We start from the raw sequence: 16,646 nt of genomic DNA on the forward strand, positions 1-16,646 counted from the left end.
TCCGTCCTGTGATGCCCTGTACATTATGTGATACCATATACACACAGAACATATCTGGGTTTGAGAAATAGCTGTCCTGGAACACTGACAGCAGCAGTAATGCTGGAAGGAAAATTTAATGGAAATGAAATGCTAATTGCAGTGCTATGTCCTGGTATAATGACATAGAGCTTTGGTGCAATATTACACCATGTAGTGAATAGACGATAATACTGTAGATGTATACTTTCTCTTATTGTTATTTCCATCAGTTGTTCATATGCGAGCTAATGACTATCCTGTGAGTAGGAACCCACATATTCAGCCTTCAGTAATCCATTGCAGCTATCTACAATTCTATAACCACCAGCAGCGCCATGAAGGTGATTCATGAAGTCTGTGGCTTTTGGATGGTCCGTGTTGTTGGCTAGTATTAAAGTTCCAGGGTGCAAGGCTCTGACGTCTAGTAAAGCCAGCAGGCCAAGGATATACTGGTCACACTGGTAGTCCATTAACACCAAATCCACCCCCTTCAGGCCAAACTGGGTTTTCAGGACATGGATGGCGTCCACTGGATGATGACACAACAACTTAAACTGGAAGAAAGAAGCAGAATACAGTTGACACAAAACAATACATTGCAAATACGTTACAATCGCACTGTTTGGTTTGATTTATAAGTGCTTTGTATTAATTGCCAATGAATTGTAGCTTTATATCATTTTTACTAAATGCTGTTTACAAAGCAGCTCTATGCATTACCCACCTAGAGCATGACATTGCTGAGACTGCTTCACCCTTATGGGGGCTCAGGAACACAGGGCTATGATTTAAGTACATTACAGTTACAGCAACAAACTCACAAACACAATATTTGTCAGATCTGTGTAAAACATTTCCTAAATGAACCATTGTTCAGTGAAGCTACAAAAAGGGGAAACATTTAAACGTGTATCACAGAGACACAAAAGATATGATTATAATTATTAACCCTGTAGAGCAATTACAACTTATACAGACAAAAGGTTAATTTGGTATTGGTACACCCATACAGTAGTACCAGGGGCATATCTATAATGGGTGCAGGCTGTGTGGTGCACACGGGCCCCTGGGTCCAGGGGGGGCCAACACCGCACACCCTGCACTCATATTTTCTAATACCTATCCGAGGTCCCGCATCAGGTGTCTCAACCCTGGACAAAATGCCGAAAATGTCTGCCGCGGCTATTTCTCCGGCATTTTGCGCATGCGCAGTGAGAAATCGCCAGGAAAATGGCGGCTGGGCCATTTTCCCGGCAACCTGCACTTGCGCAGTAGACTCTGGGCACAAACTAGTGCCCAGAGTCTACTGATGCTGTGGCTGCCGGTGGTCAGCCTTCAGTCTGCTGCCGGCTGCCGGGGAGAGAGGAGGGGGCACCGGACGGGGAGTGCACACAGTCCCCCTCCTCTCTTAATACGCCCCTGAGCAGTGCATAGTAATACTGGGTATATAAGTAGTCACGTAAGTCCTGATTCAGAGCCGCATGTAATGCCAGTGTTCACGGAACTGAGGGATTTCACGCTAATGCGTGTGCACGAAAATCCCTAAATACTCCTACGGCGCATGCGTTGCACAGTGCGTACGCACAAATACGCTGTTTTTGTGATTGGGACACACAATATCAGAAGTGTTTTGTAAGTGCTGGGCGTTCCTAGGTGATGACTGGGAGGTGGCTATTCAGAATCACAGAGATGGTCCGCCTTATGGGTGTGTCGAAGTCGTGTTCACTGAAGTGTTTGCTCAGTCGCTCACATTGGAGGCCATACTCAGACAGTAAATTGGGCTGGTGCACGTTTCGTAGTGCGACTGATGGTGGTGTCTAATGATGGTCGCTGAAAGTGGGCGTCTCTTATCCTGCGCATTCATACGCATGAATGTACACCAGGGGAGGGGCTTTGTTGTGGTATTTGCATAAAGGGCGACCGCCAAATGATGCAGCTGCGACCTTGTGTCAGCGTCCACCTCTGAATCAGGCCCTTAGGGAGTGTTTATTGGCAATAATCAATAACAGCACACAGGGCCGTAGCTAGGGTAGTGCGGCCGGTGCCATCGCACAGGGCACCACAGGTCAGGGGGAGCTGTTTGGGTCTGTCAAATTTCTGTTTACTATCATTCTTGCGGCTTCCTCTTATTTCATCCCCAGCATCTCCTGGCCTCTCCTATATCTTCCCTGGCCCTTCCCCATGAGGCCATGGCCCTTTTTTTGGGTGCATTATGTCCCTTTGAAAAATGAGGGGGGCACCAAAAAGTCTAGTTACGGGTCTGACAGCACAATCCTACCTGATGGTTTTTAAAACCAGCCATAAGAATCATCTCCTCCGCCGATTCAGCCATGCTGTCCTCCTCTTCCACTGCGTACAGCTTTCCTCCCGGGGGCAGAATGGACAGCAGCCTTATGGCAGAATATCCACATTGTGTGCCCAGTACCAGCGTCATTAGCGGTACAGATTGTGTCACCGCATCTTCCAGAAATATATCTATAACAATAGTAACATTAATCAAACATTAAGGGACACATCACAGGATAAAAAGAAAAATAGAAAAACAATGGTCCTGAGCCAGAGATGGGCGCTAATGCCACCGAATTTGTACGAAATGTCACAGCCACCTGGATTTGCATTGAGACGCCCACCGGCAGCTTCGCAAATCCAAGCGACTGTGTACAAAGATGCAGCATTGGAAACAGAGCAGTCGATATTCAGCCTTCTCAGTATCCCTATGGTCACTCAAAATGGCTGCTGAAACTGAGACGCCGGAGCTGTTTTTACTGCATAAGGGATCTAGTTGCAGGCTGAGACACATTCTGAAAATGGTGGCGACATACTGTACCTGCGTTTGAGTCTCCACTTCCCCTTTGCCGCTCACAAATGGTCCCAGCCTGTCAATCACTTTGCAAGTTAATCTTGTCTGTGGGGGACTAGGAAAAGGAACAGATTACCGATAATCGCTCAGTGGTGTAATCATCGGCATCGCCGAATCAGGTCCGATATTTATGTCTTCAATGGACTGACTGACTAAACTGATTTCCTGAAACGCTGTGAATGTTTATTTCAGGTCATGGTGTATATGGCCAGTTTTACGGGAGATGTATGAAGTTTCCCATAGCAACTAATCAGATCCGAGCTACCATATGTAGTACATTGTATAAAAGGATATCTGGAATCTGATTGGTTTCTATGGGCAAATTCTCCTCCTGTCCTCTTTAGAGGTATGATACATCTCCCCTTAGTGATCAGGACAGGTTCATATCAGTGGAGAGTTTCACCCGTGGAAAGATGTGCAGAAATAAGGAGGTATGGGTATAATTGGTGTTGCAGGCCCTGAGGCACCTATGCTGGAAACAGGAATTAGGGTCTCTTATGAGGGAGACACCAGGAAGCCTGAGAACCTGTGTAGTTCCGGTACCAGGTCAGCAACACAACCTATAGAATACTGTATGTATTCCTCTATGTAAAAAGGTGTTTTGTGTTTTTCATTTACAGTATTGAATACTACAAGTAGGTTCCTCACACTATTATGTCGCAGTACACGGTCAGTATCCCCCCCAAATACATTTGTGTAGTTCTCTGAGTTACATAAACAATCACCAACAGTGATTTATTACCTGACCTCTCAGCTGTATCAACTTTGCTCCAACACAGCATCAGATGATAAATGACTGTTTTTGGCTTTGTACTTTTGCTACTTTGTTTATTTAACCCCTTTATTCATGCTGTAGACTCCATCAAGGTCATTGCAGGAGCATAAGGTATTTCTACATTTGCTTTGTGTAGTTCCTGGATATAAAATCATCTATTCTGAAAAAAAGGGGATAGCAGTCAGCGCTCTCAGACAAGGGAATGGAATGACACCACTAGCTGCTCTCCCAGGAAGTGTCCCTACTTCCTTTAACAAGAATAATGTGATAAAAAAGGGGGGAGATAGCGCTCTGTGGTAAAGGATAAATGAATATATAAATGGGCAGAATTATTGTATTATATATACCAGAGAATTAATATTAATGTATGACAAAGGTAAATAAAGTAAACCAAAGGGGGCGTGCTGTCAATCAACATCGACAGCACGCCCCCTTTGGTGCGAGACCCGGAGCCTAAAGATATTGCGACCTGGCATTTATTTAGAGACTTATTATTCTCTGGAATTTTCGTCCTGCTTAGAGACTCATTTATTATATCTGGCAATACATGTTATTTCAATATAAGGATCATCATTCAACTCCCAGCCTCAAGTTTTTGCTCACCTGATTGCACTTTGGTTTACTTTACTTACCTTTGTCATACATTAATATTAATTCTCTGGTATATATACATACAATAATTCTGCCCATTTATATATTCATTTATCCTTTACCACAGAGCGCTATCTCCCCCCTTTTTTATCACATTATAAAATCACCTATAGTCGGTAATGTATTTGTAATACACTATGGGGGTCATTCAGACCCGCTCGCGAGCGCAGGACGCTCGCAAGCGGGTCGATGTTCCCCCACTGCGCATGCGCACGACGGAGGGAGCTCCGTCGTGCGCGAGACCCGGCGAGCGACGGGCTCTCCATCTCTCCAGGTCTCGCACCAAAGGGGGCGTGCTGTCGATGTTGATTGACAGCACGCCCCCTTTGGTGGGCGTGCCGGGGGCGTGCCTGCCAGATGGAGGCGTTCCCATGGGAACGCCTACCGTCTGAAGCCGGCCCCACTGACATCACTAGTGATGTCAGTGGGAGTGATTTTGGCTCTGATAGAGCCAAAATCACTCCAGGGCTTGCGGAAGCGAGACCCTACCGCAGGGTCTCCGTCACAAGCCCAATGGTCGTGATGGTCAAGACCATCGCGACCATCATCATGGACGTTCGCATATGCTGTGGGTGGTCACCCACAGCTATGCGAGCAGCCAGGAGGCCGCTCCATTTTCATGGAGGAGGGCCCTGATTCAGAGCGAGCGCTCTGGTCAGAACATTCGGCTCTGAATCAGGCCCAATGTACATTTGTGTGTGACAGTAAATTAAATGTTGAATACTGCAGCGGTTACTTTCCTGGGCATCAGTGTGCGGCCAATGGAAGCAGCTATAACCATTACCAGGCTGTCACACTTGCTTAGCATCCCTCCTCAATAAGAGCCTCAGAGTTTCTCACAATGGCCCTGATTCAGAGCCGGACGCTCTGACAGAGCACTCGCTCTGAATCAGGGCTTTTTTTATTTTTATGGAGCGGCCTCCTGGCCGCTCGCATTGCTGTGGGTTGCCACCCACAGCTAATGCGAGCGGCCAGGATGATGGTCGTGATGGTCAAGACCATTGCGACCATCGGGCTTGCGACGAGACTCTTGTGATAGGGTCTCGTGGCCGCAAGCCCCAGAGAGCTTTCGGCTCAAACAGAGCCGAAAGCTCTCCCACTGACATCACTTGTGATGTCAGTGGGGCCGCCCCCAAACGGTAGGCGTTCCCATGAGAACGCCTCCATCTGGGCAGCCACCCCCCCGACCCGCCCACCAAAGGGGGCGTGCTGTCACTCAACATCGACAGCACGTCCCCTTTGGTGCGAGACATGGAGCGACGGATTGCCCGTCGCTATCCGGGTCTCGCGCATGCGCACGACGGAGCCGGCTCCGTTGTGCGCATGCGCTCTGGGCCACCATCGACACGGTTGCGAGCGCTCAGCGCTTGTGGCCGGGTCTGAATCAGGCCCTGTGTTTGTACTTTCCTGCTCTCCCGGAGTGTCCGGGAGACTGACGGATTTCAGGGAGCTCTTCCGGACTCCCCAAATAGTTAAGCTTACCATATCACCCCTGTAAACTGGGACACTCATGGATCACTCATAGATTACGCAGGTTTTGTGTCTGATTAAAACCAGGTGAAATCCAGGCTTGAAGTCAGCCAGCTACAGAATCTGTGTAATTCATGTGTGTTTGGTTTAAAGGGATAGTATGGTAAGCCTACAAATAGTAGACCAACCTCTCAGGCCTTGTTTGCGTCATTTCACAGCCATGATGATGCCATTCTCTGAGAGGGGGCACCACCCACCCTTTTACCTTCCCATCTGGATCTCCCAGGGGTGTAGAATAAAAAGTCGTCATTCAGAATGTCGACATGTTCTTAATGCCGGCAGTCTGAATGTCCATATCATGAACGTATACCTCCCAAGAGAGAACAAATTAAAATGAAGTAAGTATGTAGCAAAAACATACAGTATAACAATTACATGCATTTCTGAAGGCTCTAAGTAGGTCTTGTATAGAGACAGTGCTATAGTTTTGTGGCACTTTTAATCTACCCAGAGGTGGGAAATCCCTAATTAAGAGCTGGAGTGTACCAGTTACATACTCACCATGGAGTCATTTCATAGGCACATCCAATTTTTGGGCTTTTTAATTATATAATCACAAAAGTGATTAGTGACCTCACTGTACAAGGAGATGTATGAAACTTTAGATAAAGATTGTGGGGAGAGATAAAGTACCAACCCATCAGCTTGTGACATTGTACATGCCATGTTTAAAAAGTGACAGCTAGATGCTGATTGGTTGGTACTGTATCTCACTCCATTTTAGCTCTCTACACGGTTTGATACATTTCCCCCTGAGGCTTGAGGCACATTTAATAATTATTACTTTTAAACAGTTTGTTAGTTTAAGGCAGACTCGCAAACAAAACCACTGACAAAATGCTGATGCCCATACCAACCAGCCATATTCTACTCGTCATTTATCAAATGCAGTTTATAAAATGAAAGCTAATATTTGCTTTGTTGCTATGGGTAACATTGGATTGTAGGTATATCCTGACACCTGTGTGATAGAATGTTTCTTACTTACCTTGTTCCACAGTAAACAGTAAATCTTTTATCAAGGAATCTCGTATGGCGTATTCCTTAAATGCCTGCAGCACGCTATCTGGTTTTCCATGGGTCGATTCAAATAACACATAATGACGGAGGGCCACCTGGTTCTTTACATCCACACTCCATTTATGCCCTGGCCGAGAGCGGTATCTGTACAGTGCCCATGCCACTGCTATACACAGCGGAGCCAATGCACCAGTAACTAGGACTGAGTAACTTGCTGCCATGTGTGGTAAGGAGCTGGAAAATATTACATATCATTATTATCTCTTATTTATAAAGCACTAAACATTACATAGCACACTAAGAATATTACATAGCGCAGGGGACTATAACACAAAAAAATTACATAACGATAGATACAGTATACATATGGGGGGAATGCAGTTGTTTTTAGTGCGTCCGTTAATAATGGGCCCCTGACAGAGCAATTCAATTGTTGCTCCGATCGGGTGCAAATTCTGCAGGCACACGCATTGTACCTCCCTGCCCATAATATGTAAAACTGAAAATACACATAAAAGTGAAAAGTGTACTAGGCCATATGGAGGTATACTGGCTATGTAGAGGTGTACTAGGCTATATGGAGGTATACTGGCTATGTGGGGGTATACTAGGCTATATGGAGGTATACTGGCTATGTGGAGGTGTACTAGGTATGTGCAGGTGTATTAGGCTATATGAAAGTATACTGGCTATGTAGGACTGAGCTAGGCTATATGGAGGTATACTGGCTATGTAGGACTGAGCTAGGCTATATGGAGGTATACTGGCTATGTGGGACTGAGCAAGGCTATATGGAGGTATACTGGCTATGTGGAGGTATATGGAGGTATACTGGCTATGTGCGGGTGTACTAGGCTATATGGAGGTATACTGGCTATGTGGAGGTGTACTAGGCTATATGAGGTATACTGGCTATGTGCGGGTGTACTAGGCTATATGGAGGTATACTGGCTATGTGGAGGTGTACTAGGCTATATGAGGTATACTGGCTATGTGGAGTTATACTGGGCTATATGGAGGTATACTGGGTATGTGGAGTTATACTAGGCTATATGGAGGTATACTGGGTATGTGCGGGTGTACTAGGCTTTATGGAAGTATACTGGCTATGTAGGACTGAGCTAAGCTATATGGAGGTATACTGGGTATGTGGGACTGAGCAAGGCTATATGGAGGTATACTGGCTATGTGCGGGTGTACTAGGCTATATGGAAGTATACTGGCTATGTGCGGGCGTACTAGGCTATATGGAGATATACTGGCTATGTGGGACTGAGCAAGGCTATATGGTGGTATACTGGCTATGTGCGGGTGTACTAGGCTATATGGAAGTATACTGGCTATGTGCGGGCGTACTAGGCTATATGGAGGTATACTGGCTATGTGGAGTTATACTAGGCTATATGGAGGTATACTGGGTATGTGCGGGTGTACTAGGCTTTATGGAAGTATACTGGCTATGTAGGACTGAGCTAGGCTATATGGAGGTATACTGGCTATGTAGGACTGAGCTAGGCTATATGGAGGTATACTGGCTATGTGGAGGTGTACTAGGCTATATGGAGGTATACTGCTATGTGCGGGTGTACTAGGCTATATAGAAGTATACTGGCTATGTGCAGGTGTACTAGGTTATATGGAGGTATACTAGCTATGTGGAGGTGTACTAGGCTATATGGAGGTATACTGGCTATGTGGAGGTGTACTAGGCTATATGGAGGTATACTGGCTATGTAGGACTGAGCTAGGCTATATGGAGGTATACTGGCTATGTAGGACTGAGCTAGGCTACATGGAGGTATACTGGCTATGTGGGACTGAGAAAGGCTATATGGAGGTATACTGGCTATGGGGTATATGGAGGTATACTGACTATGCAGGGATGGCACTAACACCACTGCTGGGGATGCAGCTGCTATTAGATCTGGAGGTTAGAGGGGTAAATATATACCCTGTATGCACATTGAAAGTTGAATACAAAGAGAGAACATTAGGAACGGCACTTACAGGACCTTAAATTATACAACTTTGGTTTACTGTAGCATCATATATTAACATTTAAGTTCCCACTGGAACATGAATTGAATTATTTAATGCGCTCCTTTTGTGGCATGAAGGGTTAAACTAAAACTACACGATAGCTGCACCAAATGTAGATTATTGTGCCGTATTTGCCTGGTGCGTACACACGGTACATTCAGTCAGCGATAACGATATCGCTGACTGATCGTCCTGCACCTTCCCGTTGTGCTGGATGATCGTTATCGTACACCCAGTACACCACCAACCCACCAGCGACAGGCCAGCGACCCGCATTCAGCTTTCGTGGGTCGCTATGTAACCTGGTCGATATCGACCAGGTTGGCCTGCATGCAGGGGCGATGGTCGATATCATTATTGTCCATATGTGCCCGTGCATCGCTGGCTGTTGGACATCAAAAAATGAATGATCTGAATGATAATGATATGGCCGATATTGTTATCGTTCATATTGTGTGTACGCACCATAACACTGACGGCTCGATGTTCCCTACCATCTCACATTAAATAAAAAAAATACTTCAATGCGACAGGTCTGCGATTAGAGGGGATAATGGGCCTGATTAGGACCCGGTCACAAGCGCTGAGCTCTCGCAATTGGGTCGATGGTGGCCCAGAGCGCATGCGCGAGACCCGGATAGCGACGGGCAAGCCGTCGCTCCAGGTCTCATACCAAAGGGGTCGTGCTGTCGATGTTGAGTGACAGCACGCCCCCTTTGGTGGGCGGGCCGGGGGAGTGGCTACCCAAACAGAGGCGTTCCCATGTGAACGCCTCCGTTTGGGGCTGGCCCCACTGACATCACGAGTGATGTCAGTGGGAGAGATTTCGGGTCTCTGTTTGAGGCGAAATCTCTCTGGGACTTGCGGCAACGAGACCCTACCACAAGGGTCTCATCGCAAGCCCGATGGTCGCGTTGGTCTTGACCATCGCGACCATCTTCCTAGCCGCTCGCTATAGCTGTGGGTGGTCACCCACAGCTATGCGAGCGGCCTGAAGGCCGCTCTAAAAAAAAAATAGCCCGGCCCTGATTCAGAGCGAGCGCTCTGTCAGAGCGTCCAGCTCTGAATCAGGGCCAATGTACGGTAAGGAGAGTACATTGATTTATCTACGCTTAAAATAAAAAAGTAAATAAATAAATACATTTCAAATATGTTATCATGTCAGTGAAGGTAAGAATGCTGCTGCCTGGCCATGGTGATAACTGCTCTGAGCAGCTCAGCGAGATATTTCCATGCACTATACAAATACTAGAAGACTAATGGTGAAGACTAATCACCTTTTAAAAATGACTAAACAAACACAACTTAAGCTTCATCATGCAGTACTGTAAGTTATATACACCTCTGCTATAATGAGCTGTTTAATAAATTGAATGTAACATAATTGTCCTGCCGCCTTACCATGCAGAATATGCTCCTTGTGACCTTAGGATCAGATAACCAGGAAGTGCCCGGCAAATAGAGCATGCATGTGATATATACAGTAGTATACGAGTGGTACAGGGTGCAGCCTACAGAGGACAGTTCTCAGGCTAAGCATGTCCCAGGTTTCCTCCCTATAGTGTACAGTAAGTGCACAAGTTTCATATTAAAGGGACCATGTGGGAGGACTGCTAAATACTGTGATCATTGATTTGTGGCTTTTTTATCTTATCTATGTAACTAATCCAGCTGTTTTTGATAGGTGAATATTGGGTTAGTAGTAAATGCTTAAGTTTTGCTGGTCTTGTAGACTATAAAATGTACATATACAAAGGGCTCCTTATTAAGAATGTATTATTTGTAGAGTTCGCCAACCCCCGTGTTTTGGTTTTAGATCCGGATTAATCTTCCTGTTTTGATTTTGGTTTTGCAAAACCACCCTCACGTGTTTTGGATTTGGTTTTGGATCCGTATTTAAAAAAAAATAAGAATATATATAAAAAAACAGCTAAACTGACGTCATTTTGACCTGTTTGCATGCAATTAGTTTTTTAAATCCATTAATTAAATCCATTTTTTAAATTCTGATCTACGGAAAAATCCGAAATAGGACTCGGTTGGACTCGGTATCCTTAAATTCAGTTGTCAATTCTCTGAGAACAGGACTGGCACATCTCTAATTATTTGTATATTTGGCAAGTTTCTGCACTTTTCTATCAAAGGTACTCTGGCCCTGATTCAGAGCCGGACGCTCTGACAGAGCGCTCGCTCTGAATCAGGGCGTCTTTTTTTTTTATGGAGCGGCCTCCTGTCCGCTCGCATTGCTGTGGGTTGTCACCCACAGCTAAATGCGAGCGGCCAGGATGATGGTTGCGATGGTCAAGACCATCGCGACCATCGTGCTTGCGACGAGACCCTTGTGGTAGGCTCTCGTGGCCGCAAGCCCCAGAGAGCTTTCGGCTCAAACAGAGCCGAAAACTCTTCCACTGACATCACTTGAGATGTCAGTGGGGCCGCCCTAAGCGGTAGGCGTTCTCATGGGAACGCCTCCGTCTGGGCAGCCAACCTCCCGGCCCGCCCACCAAAGGGTGCGTGCTGTCACTCAACATCGACAGCACGCCCCCTTTGGTGCGAGACCCAGAGCGATGGATTGCCCGTCGTTATCCGGGTCTCGCGCATGCGCACGATGGAGCTGGCTCCGTCGTGCATATGCGCTCTGGGCCACCATCGACCCGGTTGCGAGCGCTCAGCGCTTGCGACCAGGTCTGAATCAGGCCCTCTGCCCGCTATACCAAGCTATAGTAAGTAACCAATGTAATTAACAAAAGGAAATATATAATAACGATACAGGGCCTGATTCAGCGGTGGATGCAATGTCTAGGCAGTGGGGCTCATGCTTGACAGCCGCACTGCGCACACTTGGTGATTGATTACAGACGCAGTGAGAATTTATTCCCAAAGTAAGTGACAGGTAGTGACCATTTTGGAGAGGTAATGGGGGGGTGACTGAGTCATTACCATACTTTCACAAGTCTGCTGCGTCCGAAATTGCAGTTGCAAACGCAACTGCGTTCAACTCTGAAGCAGGCCCATATTGACCTACGGATTTCCTCACTATTCAGGGTCCATTAATAGGTGTAATAAATAGGTTTAACCCAGAGGGACACCTGAATAACAAAAAAAATAAAAGTGTTATGGTGCATACACACGGTCAGATTTTTCCTTCAGATATGAACGATAACGATTTAAAAATCGTTCAGTCGTTCATATCTGAAGGAAAATCGTTCATATCTGACATGCCTGAACGATGGACGATCAACGATGCGCGTTCCCGATGGTCAGATAGCGATTTCTGACATCTGATGGGTTTGCAGTCAGACTTGGACGATTCCATTCATTTTAATGCAGTCAAAAATCGTTCAATCGTTCAAATCGTTCAAAACTTTGGTAAAATCGTTCAAATCGTTCAATCGTTCATCTGACAAATCTGACAAGTCTGACAAATCTGACCGTGTGTATGCTCCATTATGCTGCGTACACACGGTACGACAGCAACGATCAGATAACGATCAGAAGATCATTGTCTGATTGTTCTGCATGTGCTGGATCGAGCATCCAGCACATGCAGCAGATCCCCCACTACTATAACGACCCGCGATCAACGATTGCGGGTCCCTATAGTAAACAGGCTAACCTGGTCGATAACGTCGAGATCTGCCTGCTTACACAGACGACGGTAGTTCGTCGTCAACGACCATAAGTGGACGTGCATGGTCCATCGTATGTCGTTAGCAGGGCCCAGAAACTGTCAGATTTTAACGATAACTATAGGATCGTTATCGTTGAAATCTGACATGTTATCGTACCGTGTGTACGGGCCATTAGTTTTGTAATTCTTGCTGGTCAACCCGTTTTGTTACTGCTGTTTTTCTTAATTGCCTTCTCTTATTAGTATATTTCTTTGCTCTCTCCTTTTGTTTGGTTTATGTAATAGTATTATTGATCCTTACTGCAATGTTCAATAATTAATGAGTTTAAAAAAAAGAAGTGTCATTTAATGGGGGAGGGTGGGAAATTTGGAGAGATTCAAAAATGTTGACATGGTTAAAATGTCGACATGTTCATAATGTCAATATTTCTTTCACACATCGACACCAGAATGTTGATTCCCTATTCTGCCAATGTCTGGGTTCGGTGACATGTTGGACAATCTCGATTCGCCTATTATGACCCAAAAATGATCAGAATCTGTGGGTCAGGATTTTTAACATGTAGTATTTTGCTGATTCCCCGAGATATCGCAGAACATTGGATCGGCATCAGGGAATCGGGGATTGGCCCGCTAGATGTATGCAGGGCTGCCACCAGGGGAGTACTGCCGGGACTCCAGTTCCGGGCTCGGAGAGAGAAGGGGCCCTGGTGGCAGCGGCAAGGTATGTACAGGCGGCAGGCACTGGCAGGGAGAAGGAGCATCAGTGCAGCGCGGTAGCAGTATTCCTGCCAGTGCCTGCCTCCTATGCATTCTGCACCACTACCACCAGGGCCCCCTCTCTATCAGGAAAAGCCGCCGGAGCCTGTGTTCATTTTATGAAGAAACCAGGAATGCTGCCCCTGCCCTATGCCCTCCCTTTAGGCCAGCCAGCCTTCCCTGTACCCCCCCCCCCAGTCCAGCCAGCCTTTCCTGAGCCCCCTAGTCCAGCCAGCCAGTCTGACTTCCCTTGCCTGCACCCCCCCATCCCCAGCCTGCCATCTCTACCCTGTACCTCCCCAGTCCAGCCAGCCTTCCCTGCCCCCCCCCCCAGTCCAGCCAGCCTGTCTTCCCTGCCCCAGTCCAGCTAGCCTTCCCAGCGCCTCCCCCTTGTCCTGCCCTGCTCCTCACCCAGTCCAGACGACCTTCCCTGCCCTTTGCCCCTCCCAGTCCAACCAGCCTTCCCTAACAATTGCCCTCACAGCCCAAACTTTGAGAATTTTTTTTGTCAGTACACGGCCCCACAATTTCTGATGGCAGCCCTGGATGTATGGCCTGCATGCTGGGTCCCAGGCAGGTAGCCTTTAAGGAGCATATTTTAATATGATTTTCTACCCAAAACAAAGTTAATTATTTCATTTGGAATTATATTTTATTTTTGTAATAATAACAAACTCAAGATTAGAGGACTGTTCTTTTATTTTATCATAGCATTGAGATATATAAATAATTCAAACAGAAGTTCCTTCATTATCATTATCGGACACTGAAGTGCCCACCATGTATTGCTATGCTGACAACACAGTCCTGCCACCTTTGATAGTTCACTAGGCACTGATGCCTGAACTGGTGGCAACAAAACCCTGTAGGCTCATGTCTCAGTAAGGATGGTTGGGCGGATGAAGGGACCCTCACTGTTAAGGCCAGTCCTAGAGGACGGAGGGTTAAGCTGCAAGCGGACGTTCGCTTGGAGCGACCAATGTTTTTCAATCTGCGTACGCTTCGTATTGCGTGTGCGTGAACTTGTACGAGCAATGGGGAAACTATCGCTCGCCAAGCATAGACAGCCCAGCTGAATGAGTGACCGGTCAAGCCGTTTGTGGGGCAGGCCACTGGAAACGGGGGAGTGGAGATGCGAACGCAGGCGTTCCTGAGAAATTCAACGCCGTTTCAGAGGCGTGCATAATTAACAAGCAGCGTCATAGGACACGTCACTTGCTTGAAATCTACACTGAAGTGCTCGCAGATCTTGCGGCAGGGTATAGTCAACCTCAAGCCCTGCGATCGCATCCGATGGTGCTTGATGTACCAATGGTTTCTTGCACATCCTGGAGATGACGTACGCACGTGGGCATATTGAGACAGGCTGGTGGCCATCAACAAACAAAAAGTCATCACTCGCCAATACATAGTGGGTATGCTTATGACTTGCCCTGCGAGCGGCTGCCTTGACGTCACTTAACTGAATTTCCATGCGCGGGGAGCGAGCGATTCCATCTAGCGAGCGGGTCTGAATCAGGCCCACAGTGCAGAACCTCTGGCACAACCCCCCCAATGAATAATCATGCACATAGAAGGGTTTATATAGCCTAATTTGGCCAATAAAGATTTCTATGGGGGTCTGAGAGCTGTCAGATTTACCAAGTTCCGGAATAGAAAGATAGTGTTGGCCGCTGTACAGTAGTTCCCTGGAACTCTCCCTGGCAATTATGGGCACCGCACATGTGTGGTCAGTAGTGCATGCATGTGCAGGACTCCCGAAAGAGGAGTGAAGAACCCGCTGATACATGTAGTAAGTAGGCAGACACGATAAATCGTTACATTGTATCGGACAATTGCTAGATTGACGTATCGTTCAGGTATGTATCCAGCTTAAGAGTAATCAGTGAGTTTGTGAAATAGGGACCGATTTACAGGATAGCCCCCGATAACACCAGTTTTCAGGGGGTACCAGCATTTATTAAGTATCCCTTGAATATATCTATCAGAGATATCTACTGTGATCCCCCATTTTCTATTGCAAAAAACAGCCCCCATAGCCCCCATTATGTGAAGACATGCTAAGTTACAAAGGCTAAAATTCACAGAAGCATAAACGCCGATGTATACCCACCAGACGTCCTGTTTTCTTTGGCAGAGGTGAGTAGATATTTTAATTAAAAGTGGAGAGGGTAGCAATTTGCTGTGGGATTAGGGCAGTTACTGATATCTCTCTGTTATTGTCACAGGATTATAATCTAGCTGGGGAAATAGAAGAGATTAGTTATACGACTTTCAGATATAAGATCCGGGAATTTGCCGGGTCTAACAATCTGGCCAATTCTCGGGTCTCATCCTGACCCCGGTGGACCCGGGACGTATTCACGCATAGCAAAAAAAAAACCAGGTCGATTCACATTAAAAAAAAAGGGTTTTTAAACAATGAAAGGGGTATTAGAAGAATATTTGTTAGGCATTAAGGAATATAGAAAAAAAGTTCAGCAAAAGTTGGGTTAAACCATAAAGTTTACTTTGCATTTAGCACAAAAACATTTGCTAATCTGAACAGTATTTTTTCTGCCTACTGTACATTGGGAAAACAAGAGAAGGCTTAAAGATTTAACACCAGATCCAACCCAACCCCAGAGACCTTCGTCACTAAAGGTTGCCATGACATTTAGTATCCTCGGTAACAAATGCTATGCTGGGAAAAATCTGGGGGGATGGGGGTAGTTTAAAAACAGTGTAAAACTTTGAACACAACGCCACTGTGCTAGGTTATTAAAGTTGCGTCAGCGTTGATGTGTTTAATGTAACATGACACTTTTTGTTTAGCGCGTATACAAATATATATAACTAGTTGCTGCTTGACTTAGCAGATCAATGGGAAAAAAATAATATGGATACTTCTAGGAAAATCATATAGGAATTGGGATGTTTCATATTTTGAAAAGGGGGAGGGGGCTGGGATTGCACACCCTCATTTTTATATTTTGAATACATTTAAATGAATATGTTAATATGTTACATTGCACATACTATTAATAGGATAATTCATTGCTTTCATTAGCCCACTTCATTCTCTGCTATAGAAACCAAACATGTATAGTAACTTCTGATTTATAACCAATACAGGACTATAAATACCGTCCCTTACTGTAATTAGCAGAAAGTAAATAGGGGAAGCACCTGCCCTCAGCATTCCTGTGTATCTGACAGTGAGTCATTGGCAGAAATTAAATAGGAGAAATGACCTGACAATTCCGCCATTGGCCAGCTGTAGTGTAGCTATGGATATTGCTGATGGATATTGCGAATTTAAGCACCGCACATAGGGCCTGATTCAGCAAGGATCGCAATTGCAAAGCTGTATGCAGGCT

The 16,646-nt window shown here is 46.0% G+C and overlaps 1 protein-coding gene across 1 annotated transcript; it reads right to left on the bottom strand.

The window, feature by feature from the left end:
• Positions 1-254: 254 nt before the first annotated feature.
• Positions 255-10,348, bottom strand: LOC148479222 (catechol O-methyltransferase-like). Its single transcript, XM_088454760.1, has 4 exons — positions 10,299-10,348; positions 6,826-7,091; positions 2,300-2,496; positions 255-575 (listed from the first exon to the last, which is right to left on the bottom strand). The coding sequence occupies exons 2-4, from the start codon at positions 7,076-7,078 to the stop codon at positions 267-269; spliced, it is 759 nt and encodes a 252-aa protein (XP_088310886.1). The 5' UTR covers positions 7,079-7,091; positions 10,299-10,348; the 3' UTR covers positions 255-266.
• Positions 10,349-16,646: the final 6,298 nt, after the last annotated feature.

This window comes from Taudactylus pleione, unplaced genomic scaffold (genome assembly GCF_031769625.1).
Source record: "Taudactylus pleione unplaced genomic scaffold, aTauple2 ptg000629l, whole genome shotgun sequence".
Taxonomy (NCBI): Eukaryota; Metazoa; Chordata; class Amphibia; order Anura; family Myobatrachidae; genus Taudactylus; species Taudactylus pleione.

What these genes read in the sequence shown, in the direction of transcription:
- LOC148479222 (XM_088454760.1), bottom strand. Translation starts at nt 7,078, where the DNA reads ATGGCAGCAAGTTACTCAGTCCTAGTTACTGGTGCATTGGCTCCGCTG. An exon ending in ACTGTTTACTGTGGAACAAG is followed by an intron (nt 2,497 to 6,825) that starts GTAAGTAAGAAA and finishes CTATTGTTATAG; the next exon opens with ATATATTTCTGGAAGATGCG. An exon ending in CTGGTTTTAAAAACCATCAG is followed by an intron (nt 576 to 2,299) that starts GTAGGATTGTGC and finishes TCTTTCTTCCAG; the next exon opens with TTTAAGTTGTTGTGTCATCA.